At 41.5% G+C, this 19,801-nt stretch overlaps 1 protein-coding gene across 11 annotated transcripts in view; it reads right to left on the bottom strand.

Moving 5' to 3' along the window:
• Positions 1-2,868: 2,868 nt before the first annotated feature.
• SHLD2 (shieldin complex subunit 2) overlaps positions 2,869-19,801 on the bottom strand; it is a 77,517-nt gene continuing 60,584 nt past the window's right edge. For 7 of the 11 annotated variants that reach the window (XM_038534538.1, XM_038534535.1, XM_038534541.1 and 4 more), the window contains 4 exons: positions 15,093-15,299; positions 8,472-8,700; positions 3,940-4,055; positions 2,869-3,200 (listed from right to left, as the gene is read on the bottom strand). In XM_038534538.1, coding sequence (XP_038390466.1) covers positions 2,965-3,200; positions 3,940-4,055; positions 8,472-8,700; positions 15,093-15,299 — 788 coding nt within the window. In that variant the 3' untranslated portion in view covers positions 2,869-2,964. Of the gene's footprint in view, positions 3,201-3,939; positions 4,056-8,471; positions 8,701-9,356; positions 11,578-15,092; positions 15,300-19,801 lie in introns of those variants that run through there. The other 4 variants (XM_038534542.1, XM_038534545.1, XM_038534543.1 and 1 more) reach the window with 4 other exon arrangements.

Raw genomic sequence — 19,801 nt, 5'->3', positions numbered from 1 at the left:
AGCCCTTTCAACCCCAGTGCCACATGCACCCCTGGCCCCGGGGGAGGATGGGTAACCTAACAGACTAAGTCTGAGTCCTTCCATGAAATTTGCTATCTGGACACTCACAAAAAAAAAGAGTCTCTTTTTCTATAAAGAGGTTTGGGGTTTCCTATTGCCATTTTTCCTCCATGTGGACGGGCAGGAAAGATAGGGCAGAGAGAGACAGAGGAGGGGAAGCTCACAGGAGGGAAAGGCCAGGAAAGGGAAAAAGAAACATGATGGGAGAAGGGGAGCCAACAGGTCACGGGGAGAAACTGAAGGGAAGGGAAAGAAAGAATTAATGGGGTGGGGTAACCAAACTTTAAGCCAATGGATGGAACTGTGCTTTAAGCTACTGCTACCTGTTACAAGAGCCACCATTTCCCCCTTTTTGGCTCAAGCTAGTGTGAGTTCAGCAGAAGTCCGCAGGGTGGATCACGTGTGCAATTTTGTCACCCTTCTTGAAAATCAGAACACTCCTTCCCCAAAAAAGCCCCCAAGATATAAGAGGAAAGTCCGCACAGCTCTCAATAGGGAAAGCCGAGCGCCTCTAACAGCCGTGGAGAAACTGCACGTGTTAATGTCAAGCATCCATGGTTCTCTAAGGCGGGAGAGCTTCCCTCTCAGCTGACCTGTCAGGAGGTGAAAATGAGATTTCGGGGGACCCCTGGGTGGCTCAGCAGTTTAGCACCTGTCTTTGGCTCAGGGCATGACCCCGGGGTCCCGGGATCGAGTCCCACATCAGGCTCCCTGCATGGAGCCTGCTTCTCCCTCTCTCTCTCTGTGTCTCTATGAATAAATAAAATCTTAAAAAAAAAAAAAAGAAAAATGAGATTTCCCTAAAACGCCTACCATAGCACTGCCAGACACAGGGCTGCCGGGGCGGCTGACATTCTTGGGCTAGCTGACTGAGTTTCATAAAAATCCGTGGAGTAGGTTAGATGTACTTACCTGCGCGTCTCCTCGGGTAAGGAATACGCCTGGGAGTGATGGCGATTTGTTTAATTAAATACATGATAATTGCCTCGGGACAGAAGGAAGTTATTTTCAGCTCAAATTAGGGTTCCTGGAAAGATGGGTTAACTTGTGAACGAGGTACCAAGAGCTGTGAGGGGCCGTTGGTGTGACCTGCTGTTCTAGGCTCCCCAAGTGCCTTGGAGACGTCTCCCCAAGCGAAGACGGTGCCGAGGCATCTCCTCCAGGGCTGTTCTGGGGATGAGAGGTCAAGCCGCACCTCGGGGACCACGGGGAAGGGCGAGTTTAAGGGAACGGCACTCCCCATGGGCCGACACTCACTGCGCAGCCTCCACATCAGAATTCCAGACTTGCCTCCACCGTCCTTTAGCCCAGAGAGAGCCTGGCTTGGAAGACGGTGGCTCTGGGCTGGAGGCTCCCCACCCATCGCGGGGATTTCCTGGGAGAGCCAACTCTTGTTTGAATGTTAGTGTCTGTAGGGACAGCACGGGGACAACTCTTCTACTTTCATCCTGGGGGCTAGATAAAACCCCGCAATCAGGGCAGCCCCAGTGGCTCAGCGGTTTAGCGCCGCCTTCAGCCCAGGGCGTGATCCTGGAGACCCAGGATCAAGTCCCACGTCGGGCTCCCTGCGTGGGGCCTGCTTCTCCCTCTGCCTGTATCTCTGCCTCTCTCTGTCTCTCATGAATAAATAAATAAAATCTTAAAAAAAAAAAACTGCAATCATCTGATTCATCCCCTCCCCCAAGAATTCACTCACCAAGCAGAGCGCTTGTCCCTCCGCCCCCCCTCTGCCCCCTCTGTTGGTCAAGGACCTGGGAGGATTTGCTGAGAACTACTCACCTCCTCTACAGGAAGACGTCCGTCTGTGTGTACGCACTCTCTTGCACACATTTTTGCACGTTACTTTGAGGAGAATACAAAACCCCTGAGTTTCATTTTTAGAAAAGCCAAGTTACAAAAAGAAGAAGAAGAAGAAGAAGAAGAAGAAGAAGAAGAAGAAAGAAAGAAAGAAAGAAAAGAAAGAAAAAGAAAGAAAGAAAGAAAGAAAAGAAAGAAAAAGAAAGAAAGAAAGAAAGAAAGAAAGAAAGAAAGAAAGAAAAGAAAGAAAGAAAGAAAGAAAGAAAGAAAGAAAGAAGAAAGAAAGAAAGAAAGAAAGAAAGAAAGAAAGAAAGAAAGAAAGAAAAAGCAACCCTGAATGAGAGAAAACAATTGCAATGAACCACAAGAATTTTGTAAAGCACATTATGGTAAAACAAACTTGTTCGTTTCTTCATGAATTTAGTTATTTTCAAGCAATGTTTTCAATCAATGAGCCCGCAGCATACTGCACGCGTCTGGGCGAGGGCCACTGCACCGTCCTCAGCCGCGACTGCCAGTTTAGATGAGCTGCTTCTACAGTCTCGGCGAGAGAACAAATCACTGAATGCTCTTTAGTAATACGTAAACTCAGAAGGCGCTAAGCTTCTGAAAATGAACTAACACCACGACTCTCTTCCTCCTTTTGCAAAATGAGTTGAAGCAGGATGTCGTTTCCCTCATTTCGCATGCTTCTTTAGAGAAAGAAATGCTTGTGTCAAAACGCAGGCTTACACAAACCAACTCGTTGCCATCTGGGTCACAATTGGGGAAACTGTTGGGCATCCCCAGCTAATTAGAGCAGGACGGAGGGTGAGCGCGGCAGAGCAGCAGCTGCCCCGTCCTCCAGCCTGTGCCCTGGGGCTGGTGCGGCGCCCGCTGGCACAGAGCAGGGACCAGCACAGGAACCCTTCCTCCCCAGGGAACGGCTACGCAGAGTCCTTATCACTTACATCCTTCCTCTAGAAGCAGGAGAGGGAAACACCAAAAAAAGAAGCCAAAAACCTCAATGAATGTTCTTAGAAAAAAAGTTTTAATGTATAGATATATCACATTTCTCCATACAAAATACACATATATATTTAAAACCCCAAGGGAAAGCCCCGTCCTTCATTTATTCCACAAGGCACACGACTCCAGCGTGGTCCTCGAAGGACCTGCCACGTCCTCGGCGCGGGCGTCGGGGTGGAAATCCAGCAGGGAGCACTCCTGCTGCAGCGGGCAGCTGTTGTCGTCCAGCACGAACAGGCTGTGCACCTGCAGGAGCCACGGCGCCGCGCCGGCCGCCAGCAGTGAGTGCAACAGGTCTGCGGCCACCGCGCCATAGGTGACCTCGGCCCAAGGCGCTGGGGGACACAGGGACACGGACACGTGAAGCGCATGGCCAAGGCTCCGCTGCCCCCTGGGCGCCTGGCCCTGCCCCACCCTCGCCCGCTCCGACCCCAGCGCTGAGCTGCTCTGAGGCCCGACAGTGCCCGTGTGGTCGGCCCAGCGGGCCTGGTGCGCCAGGGCTCCTCAGCGGGGACTGGGCCCCGGGGCTCGGATGGTTGGGCTTGGGTCACGATCTCCGGGGCCTGGGATGGGGTCCCTGCCCCCAGGGAGCCCGCTTCTGCCCCACCTGCTGCTCCCACTCCCGCTCGCTCTCCCTTCAAATAAATGAAATAACCAGTGGTGGGAGCTGGCGCTTGTGGGCCTCGGGGGGCCTGGGCGAGGGGAGCGGGCGCGGGGGCTCAGAGGGCGGGCAGCCCACGCACAGGCCGCGCCACACTGGGCCCTGGTCCTGAGCCTGCGACCTTGGCCAAGCCTGGAGCCGGGACACACTAGCGCGGCCGGGGCAGGCCCACGGGCCCCGTAACCCCGGCGGCAAGCAGGCGACTGGGCCCACCACACACAGGGCTCCCTGGCCGTGCGGACCAAGTCTTCCCCTGCAGCAAACATGCTCCTCGTCCCCCTCCAGCTAATCACACCTCTGCCTTTACGCGGACAGAAAAGCCCCTGAGGTCCGTTCTGATCCACGGTGCCATCCACCCCCACGCATGAGTGGTTCCAGCACCGCCACCCGCCCCGCAGCCGTGGCTATCTCACCTATAACTCTGCGGAGCCAGTCGGGAGGAATGTTGAGAAGCATCTTCTCCATCAGCTGAGATCCCACCCGGATGCCCACGTTACACCCTCCGTCAGCCACGGTCATTACAGCTGGCCTATGGGACAGGGACACGCGGCCTCAGGAACGCCTTCCAACTAAGGAAATGCTTGAATACAGTGAAATTCCAAAGAGCACTGGGTTGTTGTTGTTGTTTTAAAGATTGTATTTATTTATTCATGAGAGACACAGAGACCCAGGCAGAGGGAGAAGCAGGATCCCTGTGGGGAGCCCAACGCAGGACGCAATCCCAGGACCCCAGGGTCACGCCCTGACAGCGGCGCTAAACTGCTGAGCCCCCAGGCTGCCCGAGCACTGGGCTTTTATGCAGGGTTCATTTTAATTCCTAAAACAACTCTAGGATGTTCTGAAACATCTTAGGGAAAAAAAGAAGGGCTCTTCTTTTTAAGAGTTTCAAACGATAAATTAATAAATTAGGCTTATTCTATGTTCATTTTAAAATTTCAAATACTAATATAAGAAAGCCTATGTTTACACTGTTGTGTGAATTAATTTTACAAATAAAAATAAAGATAATAATCGCAATATTTCGCAATCACAACTTCAAGTTATTTTTCCCCACTGTATTCTTGCCTATTAAAACCAGACTGCTTTACAAGTATTGTATTTATCAATACAACTATTGATAAATAGTTCCCTATTGATAAATAATATTCAATATGTCCTACAGTGGAATACTAAGTGGTTGTTAAAAAGAATGATGAAGGTTTATAAGTGCTATTAGGGAAGGGATGTCATTATGCACTCTAAGGAACAATATGAATAAAACAAAATGGACAATATTATTCTATTTATGTATTTTTAAAGGAAAGGATATATGTGTGTTGGTATGAGCATAATAAATTATTAGAAGAACATACAAGAACCTCCTACGACCATGGAAGCAGCATGGATGGTGGATGGGGTACATGGGGAGGAACTTTTTGCTTATTTTTTTTAAAAAAAGATTTTATTTATTTATTTATTCATGAGAGACACACAGAAAGAGGCAGAGACACGGGCAGAGGGAGAAGCAGGTTCCATGCAGGGAGCCCGACACGGGACTCGATCCCGGGACCTGAGCTCACACACTGGGCCGAAGGCAGGTGCTCAACCGCTGAGCCACCCGGGTGTCCCTACCTTTTGCTTTATATCTTCCTTTACAGTTTCTATTTTTACCATGGTTATATTACCTCTTTTAAAAATTGTTAAAATAAAATTAAGAACACTTTTTTTTTTTTTTAATTTGAGAGAGAGAGGGAGTCTAAGCAGAGGGAGGAGCAGAGGGAAAGGGACAGGCAGACTCCTCGCTGAGCAGGGAACCCAACACACGGCTTGATCCCATGACCCTGAGATCACGACCTGAGTGGGAATCAATTCAGACCTTCAGCTGACTGAACCACACAGGGGCCCCAAGAACAGAGTTTGGAAACAGACTGGTGACGATAGAGGAACTTATTGTAACAGCTCAAACAACACTACTGGTTCTCCCTCAAAAATCTACTTCTCCTTTTGCCCACATGATGATTCTAGGTCTTTCCTCTTTTTTGACTCTACTCTTTCCCCGTGCTCTGTCCGCCTCCGTTCTTCACCTCAGCAAACACACGCTCAATATGTACTATGTGCCAAGCGCTGGGAACACAACTGGCAAACAAGACGGATCTGGGTCCTTCACTCGAGGAGCACACAAGTTTGGTTTAACAGTGGTGCCAAGGTGACTTCACAGGGATACACTCGTCTTTTCAACAAACCCTGCTGGGACAACTGGATATTCACATGTTAAAGAATGAAGTTGGACCCTTTCCTCACATTAACTCAAAAATACGTCGTGGCCCTATCTGTAAAGAGTTAAAATTATAAAATCTTTATAGGAAAATGTAGGAGTAAATCTCCATGATCTCAGCTTAGGGATGATACCTTTCTTAGATATGGTACCTTTTAAAAGCACAAGCAACAGAAAGGAAAACAGATAATAAAATACGTTGGCAAGGATGTGCAGAAACTTCACACATTCCTGGTAAGAATGCAAAATTGTGCAACAGTTTTGGAAACCAGTTTGGCAGTTCCTCAAAAAATTAAACATAGAGTTACCAGACGACACAGCAGTTCTAAAACATACGCCCACTGAACATCTGTACCCAGATGTTCACAACGGTTATCATAGGATAGCAGCCAAATGTGGGAACTGTCCAGATGCTGGGCTGTGGGGAGGGGAGAAGTGATGGGAACGGGGATCCCGGGTGATGAAAATGTCTCTTAAAAGGGGCCGTGGTGACCGAGGCACAGCCCTGTGAATATACTCAAGCCACCGATCGTCCCATTTAGATGGGTTCATTCGATGCTGCGTGAATCCTGTCCCAGGAAAGATGTTTTTGAGAGAAGACAGCATACGGGACAAGCACAAGCTGCAGGAGTACACGCACGGTGCCCTAATGGAAAATACGGGTGGGATTCAGAAGGCTCCTCGATGAAGTGCCACTAAGACATGGAGGAACCCTGTGGAATCAGGTGGAGGCAGGGACACGCAGGGAAGAGCAAGGAGAAGAACCTCGGCGTGTCTGAGGAACTGGAAGAAGGGCCGGGGGCTGGAACACGCGAGCAAGGGAAAGCACGGCCGAAGATGAGGCTGCAGGGGAGAGTGTGCTGGAAAGTGCTGGAAGGTGTGTAGGTCAGGCAGTGGTCGCCCTGGCGGCTGCGCAGAGATGGACTGAAGACTAGAGACTACTGCTCGCAGGGTTCAAGCAAGACCCAGCAGCCCAGGCTAGGCCCATGGGCTTCTGGACCAGGAGCACCTCCATGGCACTACAGCGGAGGACTCCACCCGCAATACCTCATCCTAGGTCACACCCTAATCAGGGGATACTGGTCTGTGAAGTCCTGTTCCTTCTCGGGAACAGTTATTCTTTCGACTGAAGATTCAAAGTCTGTCTTCTCCATGAGGGATATTTACTGGGTAACATTTTTGTCCAATAAATAATTACATTCATTAGAACATTAAGAATGACACAAAATAACATATACACTCTGTAAGGAACCTTGACTATTGATCAGAAATCAATTTTAATTCATTACACTTCTTATATAGCATATGCATCTTAATTTTCTTTTCCATAAAAGCAACGTTCAGAGTAAGAGCAAAATTCATTTGCTTATTTATAACACACGTACGGAAAGGAAAATAAGGCTTATGGATTCAGCTTCTGGAAACGTGCTTAATGTATACCATGATAACATGCTGAATACATTTGCATTTAGTTTTTAGGCACTGTAGTATTTAGAAATAGAGAAGAGCACAAAGGGGATCCCTGGGTGGCTCAGCGGTTTAGCACCTGCCTTCGGCCCAAGGCGTGATCCTGGGATCTTGGGATCGAGTCCCACATTGGGCTTCCTGCATGGGGCCTGCTTCTCCCTCTGCCTGTGTCTCTGCCTCTCTCTCTCTCTGTTTCTCATGAATAAATAAATAAAATCTTTAAAAAAAAAAAAAAAACAGCACAAAATACTGATGGCTAAGGACACCTGGGTGGCTCAGTGGTTGAGCATCTGCCTTCGGCTCAGGGCATCATCCTGGGGTCCCGGGATCAAGTCCCGCATTGGCCTCCCCACAGGGAGCCTGCTTCTCCCTCCACCTGTGTCTCTGCCTCTCTCTCTCTGTGTCTCTCATGAATAAATAAATAAAATCTTTAAAAAAGAAAAAAAAAAAAGAAAACACTGATGGCTATTTTATAAAGGCATCCAAAGGCATATAAGGGCATATTTTTTACAAGGTAAAAAGAAAAAGTTTATCCAAGACTTGGATTATTTGAAAAATGTATTTTTCACCTAGCTGGTCTGCCATTTTACTAAAGAACACTTGCAATCCTCAATCTCTAAAGTGAAGTTGGAAAACCTGAGGCACAGAAAAGTTAGTAAACATTTTATTAGCTTCCACACTAAGACATTAGATCAGAGAACACTTTTAACCTTTATATTCCAATTAAATGGTAAAGTATGGGATTCAGTTTCTTATGAGCCATTTAGATCTTGGTTAAAAATATAAACCAAGTAGGGGCGGGTGGCTCAGCGGTGGAGCGTCCGCCTTCAGCTCAGGGCATGACCCCGGGGTCCCAGGATCGTGCTCCCTGCATGGGGCCTGCTTCTCCCTCTGCCTGTGTCTCTGCCTCTCTCTGTGTCTCTCATGAATAAACAAATAAAATCTTTAAAAAATATATAAACCAAGTAAAAATTTTCTTCAATAGAGCTGCTAAAAGACAATCAACTCTTCTAAATACTGCTTTTAAAGATCCCTGTTACAATTACTAGATAATTTTTGCTTTTGGAAATAGCCATTTATCACTCAGGGGGAAAAAGTTATTCTCTTGGACTAGGTCTAGTTAGTCCTGATTAGAAAGTAAGAATTGATATATGCAATTTTTTGGTCATGTCCAGTCATATAATAAAATACTGTCCATCCCACTGGCTCGCCCGGCTGCCTCACCTGTAGTATAGCTTCTTCATAGTAAACGGCAAGCAGCTGTAACACTGTTTGTAGATCTTGTTCTTGTCTGTTTCCAGTTCCAACCCACATTTTGCACAGCCAGTATATACCATGTCCGGAAGGGAAGAGAGGATGTTCCTCAGGGAGCTGCGGGCATTTAGAGCTATCTTCTGACCTGCTGTGATAGGAATCACTAGCTCTAAAATCTGGGCTTTGATTAGAATCACTCCTACAAGAGACAGAAAGAAGTATTTGTAAATTATAACTTTCATTTATGGACATGGTTAATGATACGGTTGAATGAGGCCACTTAGAGGATGTGCCCAAGGACTCGTTCATGGTCTTCCCTCCTTCATTCTTTCCCCGGACAATCTCACTCACTTGTGGCTTCAGGGTTTACTCTAGAAAGTGAGAGGTGAGCTGCCTGTAACTAAGAGTGAAGATTTATTTGGCTAGTTTGGCTGCACGGGTGGCTGTTTTCTTCCCCCCCTGTCCTGCGGAGTCATGCAAAATAAGGTCGATCCCTCTTTCAGTAGAAATCCCTTCAAAACACTTAAAACTAGCTGCGATCCTGTCTCTTCCCATCCTCTCTTCTTTTTTAATTGATCATTGCTGAAAGCCAAACAGCAGGTCAGTTATTCTTCCAGTCTGTACTTTATCCAAAAATAATATACCACTAGCTTATCCTCTTTTTAATCTTTCCTTTCAGTTTCCTGCCCGTCACCATCCATACTCTGGGCGTTGGTATAGAGCATGTGAGCATGGAGAGTCCTCATTTACCAAATGTGTGACTCACCAGGACCTCGAGCATGTTCACTCACTGGCTCATAAATTCACCTGTTAAACAAATACCGGGTATCTGCTATCTGCCATTTTCTAATTTACCTTTGTCTTATTGTATACTAGTGAGGTGTGAGTTCATCTGAGTTTATCTTCTCCCTTCCTCTCCAGATTCAGTTGAAAGCCTTTGTTAAGTCTTTGGATTTGCTTCTTCATCCTTTTATTTATTTTATTTTTTTTTTAATTTTTATTTATTTATGATAGTCACAGATAGAGAGAGAGAGGCAGAGACACAGGCAGAGGGAGAAGCAGGCTCCATGCAGGGAGCCCGATGTGGGATTCGATCCCGGGTCTCCAGGATCGCGCCCTGGGCCAAAGGCAGGCGCCAAACCGCTGCACCACCCAGGGATCCTTTCTTCATCCTTTTAGTTGGCAGGACACTACAGGTCAGGAGCTCATCCTTCTGGCTACCTGTTCTCTTTTTGGGATTATCTCTTCAAGAGTCCTGCTAATGGTGACTGTCCTATTCCTAAGTCCTTCTGTTTGCTTTAGTCTCTCGGCGCCCAGAGACTGTTTCGCCACCTTCTCCAAGCATGCCCTCCATCCCTACATGAATGACAAGAGTGTGTAGTGGTCAGCGTACCTAATAAACTATAGCACACTGTACATCACACTTTTCCACAGACATGTTGTATCACTAAGAAATTAATGAAAGAATTCCATAATTTTAGAAGGATGTTAACATCACTCCACACATTTTCTAAATGTACACATCTCTATAAAAGAATGAAAAGTTCGTGATTAATGTGGACTCTGCTTTCAAGGGGCTTCCAGCCTGCTGGGCCCTGACATTCTGCTGATGATAGGGCCAGTTGCTGAGTAGGCACCCTCATTTCTTGACAAGGGGCCAGCCACTGCCTCACCCCATCCAGCTTCTCTTAAGCTTTGTGAAGAGAGCAGACCCTCCTGGGAAATTCTCTCATGTTGAGCTCCCTATCCCGCTCCTTTAATTGTGAAGCAGATTAGGAAAAAAGTTGCTTGTACTTCCCTATGTTCTCTCCATTTCTGTCTCAAAAACACATCAACAATGGCAGAAACTACAACTTCAGCCCTCAGAGCTGAACATAAAGAAAATGAAAAGTGGCTAAACAGCCCCCTTTGACACAGCCTATCAGGAACTGATTGTAACAGCACAAAGCTTTTGCATGGCTTACCAATGGGGAGCCCACCTCGAGGGCTTGCAAGGACATTCCCAACCCCTGCCTCATCCCCCAAACCAAACCTTCAGAGCTGTGAGCACCTATTTTATTAGAGTTCATGATGGTGATTTTTATTTTAAAATCTAATTCTACGTTAATTCCAGAAGGTAACTGCTCTGTGTACGCAGTAGATAAGACAGCTGACTTCTCCATGACAGCAAATGAAATGTAGCTCCTCCACTGCCCGATTAGAGTTAAAATCTTCCAATAAAGAAAACTTCAGGCCCACAGGGCTTCACTGAGGAAGCTTCACTTCTACCAAGCATGTAAGGAAGAAAACATTCTAATTCTAAACAAACTGTTCCAGAAAACTGAAGAGGAGGATCTACATCCCAACTCATTCCATGAGCATTATTCTAATACCAAAAGCAGAAAAAGCTATTACAAGAAGAAAAAAAAAAAATCTATCGTTCATGAACACAGACATAAAAATTCTTAACAAATGTTAGCAAATTAAATGCAGCAATATATAAAAAGGACACATCATGACCAAGTAGGATTTACCTCATAAATGCAAAGTTGTTTTAACATTCTAAAATCAATAAATTATATTAAAAGATTGCAAAAGAAAAACTGTAAGATCACTTTAATTGATGGAGAAAGAGTGTCTGATAAATTCTAACATTCATTCTTGATTTTAAAAGTTTTTCAGCAAACTAGGAATAAAAGGCAATTTCATCAGCTTCAGACAGAGCATCCAGGAAAACTCTAAGTCAACGTCATACTTAATAATGAAGAACAAATGTTTTCTCCCTAATACCAGAAACAAGGTAAAAACGTTTGCTTTTACAACTTTTTTTCAATATTATATTAGAGAAGTTATCACATGCAAAGGGGTGAGAAAAATAAATAAAGGGCATCCAGACTGGAAAGGAAGAAATAAAACTCTTTATTCACAGATAACACGATCATCTATATAGAAAATTCAAATCTACCAAACAGTTACTATTGAGCTTAGTGAGTTTAGCAAGGTTACAAAAGACGAGATCAATATACAAAAAAAAAAAGATATTTTTACATAATAGCAACAAACAATTAAAACTGAAATTTTAAAAAGCACCTATTGGGACGCCTGGGTGGCTCAGCGGTTGAGCGTCTGCCTTTGGCTCAGGGCATGATCCTGGGATTGAGTCCCACATTGGGCTCCCTGCATGAAGCTTGCTTCTCCCTCTGCCAGTGTCTCGGCCTCTCTCATGAATAAATAAATAAAATCTTAAAAAAAAATATTTTTAAAATAAAAAGCACCTATTATAATAGCAGAAAAATAGAAAACAGGAATAAGTCTGAGAAAAGATATGAAAACCCTGTTTTCTGAAAACTATAAAACACAGCTAAGAGAAATAAGAGACATATTTTGTTCATAGGTTGGCAAACTCAATACTAAGATGTCAATTCTCCCTCAAGTTGATGCATAGCTTGAAAACAATCCCTGCAGGCTTTTTTTCTGGAAATTGAGAAACTGTAAAATTCACAGAATAGCCAAAACTACTTTGAAAAAGAACAAAAGGAAGGTAAACGAGATCTGATTCTAAGGCATATTATACAGCTACAGTGATCAAAATAATGTGGTACTGGTGTAAAGATAGACAAATAGATCAGTAAAATAGAAGAGAAAGCCCAAAAACAGACCACATACAAGTGGACAACTGATTTTAACAAAGGGGTAAAAACAATTCACTGGAAAAATGGCAATCTCTTCAACAAATGGGGCTTAAACAGCTGGGTATTCGTATGCAAAAAGGAATAGAGCTTCCAGCCATGCATCACATAATATACAAAAATTAAACTCAAAACAGATCCTGGACCCAAATGTGAACCCTAAAACTCTAGAACTTCTAAAACAATATGGATATAAATGCTTGTGACACTCAGTAAGGCAAATATTTTCTAACTAGGAAATCAAGAGCATAAGTCATACAAGAACAAATGGATAAATTGGGAGTTCATCAGAATTCAGAACTTAAGGTCTTCAAAAGGCCTGGTTAAAAGAATGAACGTACTAGTAACAGACTGGGAAAACATATCTGCAAAGGCTATATATAACAAATAATTTTTACCCAGAATATAAAGAACTCTCAAAATTCAATAATAAGAAAATAATCAACCCTTTGTTTTTAAGTAGGCAAAAGATTTCAGTTGACACTTCATCAAAGACATATGGATGGCAACTGAGTCCATGAAAAAATGTTCAACATCATTAACCAATAGGGAAATGCAAATTAAAACCACAATGACTTATCATTACAGAAATTATAAAGAAGGCCCATACCAAGTGTTGACACGAATGTGGGAAAAACAGAATTCTCACACGCTGCTTGGTGGAAATGCAAAATGCCACAACCACTTTGGAAAAGTTTGGCAGTTTCTTAAAAAGTTAAACATGCACCTACCATATAACCTTCAGCTTATTCAGCTACTAGGTATTTACTCAGGAATAAAGAAAGACTATGCCCATATAACATCTTGAACATGAATGTTTATAGAAGCTCTACTTACAAGAGCTAAGAGCTGGAAACGACCCAGATGCCCATCAGCAGATGGACAGATAGATAAATCATGGTACGTTCGTACAACAGAATAAAGAAGAATGAACTTATGTGCACAAAAACACAGATACGTCACAAAATAATTTACTTAATTAAAAATGCCAAGCAACACAGTGTACATAATGTATGATTCCATGTATATAAAATCATAGAAAATTCAAACTAATTTCCAAGGACAGAAAGCAGATGGGCTGCTTGGAGGGATGGGGGGGGGGGGGCACGTACCCGGGAAAGGGTGACATTACAAAGGGGCAGCCTGGTGATGGTTTCATGGGTTTCGTGTCACAACTCACCAGTATGAATGTGGACACTTCAAGTGAGGGTGGTTCACTGTATAAAAATTATACCCTAAAAATTCTGTTAAAAATAATTTTAAATTTGACGCTCTGAACCATATTTGAAAAGCACTCAGTTATCTTCTGCTCTGCTTATGGACACAAATGGACACAGCTTTTACATTCTGGGGATGGACCAAAAGGGGGCATAGCACGCTAGCAAAAAGTCCTAGAAATATACTTGAGACTCGTAACACGTGATCTCTTAGGAGTTTCAACTCATTTCATTTTGGGTCAGATTCTTTTTCTTAGAACTGTAAAAATAATCTTGCTTCACTCAAACCACATCTAACATTTAATAAAATCTAAAACTATAAGAAGCTGGAAAGTTATTAATGTAAATGACAGAATAATATTAAAATTTAGTACCAAGATCCAAAGTTCCTGAGTTATTCTTAATAACTTAACCTTCATAAAAGCACCAAAAATGATAATCTCACACAAATTCTGAGAAAAAACTTTGACCGAAGATTTTCTTCATTAAAAAACTTACATAACTATAAATTTACAGGCACATCCCATATTTTTCTACCCTCACTCCCCCTCTAAAAACAATTGCTACAGTAGCCACCAGAAAACATTCTGTTAATTTCCAAAATTGATGATCATGGACATTTATTGATTGTTGGCATTTAACAACCTTAAATATAGTTTCAAATGCAGTTTAATCTGTTACACATTTTACTAGGAGTTAGCACACTTTTAGCATCATCTCTGTACTGAGGAAGCCAATACAATTTAATGAAAAGTATTTCCTGCTAAAACTGTATCAACTTATCTAGTCATTTTCACCATTTTATTCTCTTCATTCCAAAGTGTATGGCATATTGAACCTAAAACATATTCCTTTTACTACTACACTCAAAATTAATTACTTTAATGGTATTAAGTTCATGGAAAACGTGTATGTATATAAAATCCATCACCAAAGGCAATCTTCTGCATAGCTGTAGTATGTTTCTGAGGATGAATTTTATACACATACATGCACACACACATAAATAGGTGAGTTCAGGAAGTCTGTTATTACATTTTACTAAGGCAGCAAGCAAATTGCATGCATTCTGTATCAATGCTAAAATTTAAAAACCATGTACAGATAACAGTTTAGTAACTTGATAAAATGCTTATCTCAATCAACTGACTCTGGTTAGGGTCATTTTTCTATTTCTGGTTTATTAAGTGATAAGCTACTTGTACATGTATGCAAAAAATATTTTTAAATGGTCCTTAATAATTACAACTTAACCTCAAAGGATTATAGGGAGAAAGCTAAGAAGATGCAAATATCTGGCTGAGCTCTTTACACTGATCTATATTTCCCTCCCTCCCTCCCTCCCTCCCTCCCTCCCTCTTCCTTCCTCCCTCCCTCCCTCCCTCCCTCCCTCCCTCCCTCCCTCCCTCCCTCCCTCCCTCCCTTCCTTCCTTCCTTCCTTCCTTCCTTCCAAGATTTTACTTAATTATTCATGAGAGACACAGGGAGAGAGAGGCAGAGACACAGGCAGAGGGAGAAGCAGGCTCCATGCAGGGAGCCCAATGCAGGACTTGATCCTGGGACTCCAGGGTCACGCCCTGGGCTGAAGGTGGCGCTAAACCACAGAGCCACCCGGGCTGCCCAACTTTCATATTTAATTACACATTTTTTCCCACAAATGGTAGCTTGCCTTGCTTATATTAAAATGAGGAATATAAAGATCTTACCTGAATGCTTATCTTCCAGGTGTGTTGCCAAATCTGAGATCTTCACAAAGGAGGGTGTGTTTTTTTGAAATTTTGCTTTAAACGTAATTGCCCTTATATCATCATCAAACAGGCACTCACAGGATGACCAAAATGTTGTATGCAATTCTAGGCTTTCTACGATATCATTGTGCTGAACAAAAAGATATTTAAATTCCCAAATATAATCTTAAACAAACAAACAAAAACAAAAAGTCACCAAAAAGGAAATAATCCAGGCTCAGAATCAGATTAAATAGATTGATCCAATTAAGTCAGTTAAATACAACTTTCATCACACTAAGGAATTTGGGTATAAAAAGAAAAATGTGAATTACACTGTTTCAGGGCATTGGGATGAGGATGCTGGAGATAATTTTCTTTCTTTCTTTCTTTTTTTTTTTTTTTATTCGTGAGAGACACACAGAGAGAGGCAGAGACACAGGTGGAGGGAGAAGCAGGCTCCCTGCGGGGACCCAATGTGGGACTCGATCCTGGGACCCTGGGGTCACGGCCTGAGCCGGAGGCAGACACTCAACTGCTGAGCCCCCCAGGTGTCCCTGGAGATAATTTTAATTAAAGTTTTTCTAAAGATTTCTTGGTCTCTTAAACAGTCATAATTTATCATAACCAACTGCTTCTCAGAGTAGCTAATTCCTGTTTTGATATCTACAGGCAAAGGTTTTTAAAACTAGTAAGGCATAGAAATGGACACACATCTGCCATAATCAATATCTCTCACTGATTTTCAACACCTTCATTTTCTTATTTAACTAATTTTTCCAGGATAAAAAAAAGGCATTGAGAGACAATTGCAGCATGTATTTTTAGTTCCCTCAGCCATAATTATAATGATTAAAACTGCAGTGGCACAGAGCTTCTTGCCAAATAGTCCCTATTCTATTTTAATACATTCAACTTTAAATTCTAATAAAATAAAAGTATTTCTTGGCACTAAGTCTTCTAATAATAACAGCTGTCTTTTTAGTTTCCACTTACTTCAGGCCATAAATCTAATTCACACCCTTCCCCACCACCACCTACTTAGTTTTTTCCCTTAGTTTCTTCTTGAAAAAATGGAAAATCTTAAAACAAGTCAGTAAAGCTGTATAGATAGAGCATAGAGCATCATTAGAAAGAGCTAAAGCATATATATTCCAAGTCACTGCTTAAAAACAATCACTATTTTTAAAATAGTTTGCTTCAGGGATCCCTGGGGTGCTCAGCGGTTTAGCGTCTGCCTTCAGCTCAGGGCGGGATCCTGGAGTCCCGGGATCGAGTCCTGCATCAGGTCCCCGCAGGGAGCCCGCTTCTCCCTCTGCCTGTGTCTCTGCCTCTCTCCCTGTGTCTCTCACGAATGAATAAATAAAATCTTTAAAATAGTAAATAAATAAAATAGTTTGTCTTATTACAAAATACATGCTTCTAAGTTAGAAATCAGATTAAATAAATAAAATAACAGCCATAATCTCAACACCCCCAAATAAACACAGTTAACACTTTCAGTGGACATCCAGTTGTTTCTTTTTTTTTTATCCAGTTGTTTCTAATTTGTCTTAATATGCCAAATATATTTTAAATGTCATTAAGTATTATTCTATATTATTTAAAATACTGTACAGATATGCCAAAAATCTTAAAAATTATTATAACAATTCCCTATTTGGGGGCATGTTGGTTATTTTTTTTTAACTGTTAGAAAAAATACTGTGATAAATGCATTTTTAGCTACATCTTCATTCATTGCCACAATAAATTCCTAAAAGTGTAGTTATTAGGCCAAAGGTATTCCAAATTCGGTTTTCATATGCATTGTCGGTAATCTTTAGGAAAGGTTTTGCCAATCTACATTTCCAATAGTTTATGAGAGTAGCTATTCCCTTGTATGTTCTGTATCAATTTCTCAGGAGAAAAATCAGGTACTGTCATTATTTTATGTGTGTGCCTTCAATTACTAGTAAGTCCATTTTTTTTTCATACATTCATTAGCCATTTTTATTTCTTCTTTGGGGACATCCTGTTCATATCTATTACCCATTTATCCTTACAGATATTTGTCTTTTGCTTTTCAATTATTTTCTAACAAAATGCAACATTTTTTTTTTCTGGCTTTTCACTTGCCTTTTAATTTGGTATATGGTGATTTTTATATATAGTTCTTGTTGCTGCGTTATGTTTAACCTACCAATCTTTAGATTACAAATAAGTTTGCTTATATTTTCTTCTACTACTCATTGTTTCTTTTTTGAAAAAAAAATATTTGAATATCTAATGCAACTGGAATTTATTTTGGCACAAATATTAAGTATAAATTTAATTCCATTTTTTCTCAAATTGTTAGCTCAATTGTTCACTATTTCAAACAGTACCTACCTTCTTTTTTTCAAAAGGAAAAGTTTGCTTTATTTCTTAGTTATAAATAAAATGTATTTACAATAAAATATACAGTAAGACAAAAGAGTCGTAATAGGTGAAATAAGATTGGCCAATGTTCTAATATAATGGGTATAATGGGTATTATAATAGGTACTTCATTATATTACACTCTATATACTAAATCTGAAGTTTTTGCTAAACGTATAAAAACTAAATGCAGATTCACACATGCATAAAATTCAAACTAAAGGCATAAAGAAAAAAACACAATAACCACTGCTAGCATTTTAGTATATGTAGTTTCAAATTATTTAATGTATACACACACTCATGGTCCCACTTTATTAAAATGGGATCCTATTACACATGAGATTTTATAATCTACTTTTTAAACTAAACAGTAACATCACATACGTCTCTCCAGGCTAGTGAACATTCCTATCTTTGGTGGTAAATACCTTTGTGTGTCCACTCAGACCACAAATGACCCTCAGCTGTCCCCCCACCCCACCCCCCAAAAAGCCCAGGCATTCCTATTGTACCTTCCCACCCTGTCCCAGGGCCACAGTTGATTGGATCTTACTCAATCTGGGCAATCAGATATTCTTTGCTGGGAATTTGGAAATGGACTGGTCTCTTAAAAGGAAAAGGAAGATCAAGGGCTACAGGGTAAGCATCTTCTGCTGGCTTCCATGTGGTTGAAAAGCAGAGAAAGTCTGCGCTGAGTGACTAAAGCAGACAGATGGAGAAACTGCAGCTCCCAGTTCCAAGTGCACGTGAGCCCATCATGCTCTTGCCCTATGTACTGTGAGATACCCCTGTACATTTCTAATACATTTCTATATTTAAATCGTGAAGTGTGGGTGTGAGTAGATTTCAAACCTCCATACAGACAATTATGATTTGCATGAAGTATAATTACAAATGTTGGGATCATTTGCATTACCCTGTGCTTAATTAATAATGTCACGAGAATATTATAATTTGTTATACTTTTTAAATTTTAGACTTAAATACCTTCAGAATTTGAATTGGAATGGCATTTAGTTCTGAATAGCTTATTTTATGCACCCAGTTATTCCTAAGAAGTGTACAGTATGAAGTCTACCTTCATCAGGACCTAAACTGTGATCAGAGCTCACTACAAAGCCCCATGCCTATTTCAAAAGAATGTGAATTTGGGATTTCTTGTAATTCTCCCCCAAAACATCAACTCTGATCAACAGTATTCAATGATGACTATGTGATGTTCACTTCTGATTATATCACCTAAATGTGAGTTTGTTACCCTTAGAACAAGTAAAACCAGTGCCCAATATGGACGTTAATGCCACAAGAAATACTAAACGAATGGATAAAATGCCAACAGTTTCTGAAAGTAGAATCACTTACTTAGATGATCCTTCAAATTGGTACTTTTGAAAAGAACAATTTTGAGGTATTGAGGTGGATATCAAAACTTAAAAATGATGGTTATAAGTCAAGTATGCTGAAGGAATGAATGAACAAAAAACAACTCTATCTTAATTCCTGGTTTCACAAATTTTCAGTATTAACCTAAATACCACAGAATTATCCGGAGACAGCTATAATGACTCTTCTACTAGCTAAATAACTACTACTTTTAGAAGAACATTCATGTTAAGCATGGAGCAATCTGCTCTGCTACAAGCTCCATCACAAATGGAGTAACACTGTTGACCTACATTTTTGTTTCACATGCACTAGACTCATGTCCCCAGCTATGATATAGTGGTCAACTGACACATGTTTGTCAGATTTCTCAACTGAACAAATATTTACTATTGTTTGATCCTAACATAAAAGTCAAAAGTCAGACTTATCTCAAAGCCTGGTTAGAGGCTATTAATGATTAAGGGAGAGAATGTGACAGATCATATGCTTAGATAACTATTTTGTAGGGAGAAGTTCGGGAAGAGACATTAACTCTTTCAAGGAAAACAGAATGAGTCACACACTTAACCTCTGGATTAATTCAGCAGGATAAAATAACTCATAAGCCACTAGTTAAACCATCTCTGACTATTTACAACGAAAGGATCTCACAATATCAAAATGAAGATATTATATGGTTTTATTGAAACATCAATGCCATTTAATTAAATTTATCATAAATTATTAGTAACTCATGCTTTAAGGAAAAATGTAATCATGGGTCATATTTTAAACATAAGCATGCTACAGATGGCTAATAGTCCACACTTTTAAAACAACTGGTATAAAAACCTGGAACACACTAATTTATGAAACAGGAACATTGCGACTTGAAAGGGTTAATGCAGCTCCCCTAACAT

The sequence above is a fragment of the Canis lupus genome, chromosome 4 (genome assembly GCF_011100685.1).
Source record: "Canis lupus familiaris isolate Mischka breed German Shepherd chromosome 4, alternate assembly UU_Cfam_GSD_1.0, whole genome shotgun sequence".
In the NCBI taxonomy this organism is placed as follows: Eukaryota; Metazoa; Chordata; class Mammalia; order Carnivora; family Canidae; genus Canis; species Canis lupus.
Note: the sequence above shows the minus strand (reverse complement) of the source record. Positions and strands in the feature narration are given on the sequence as shown.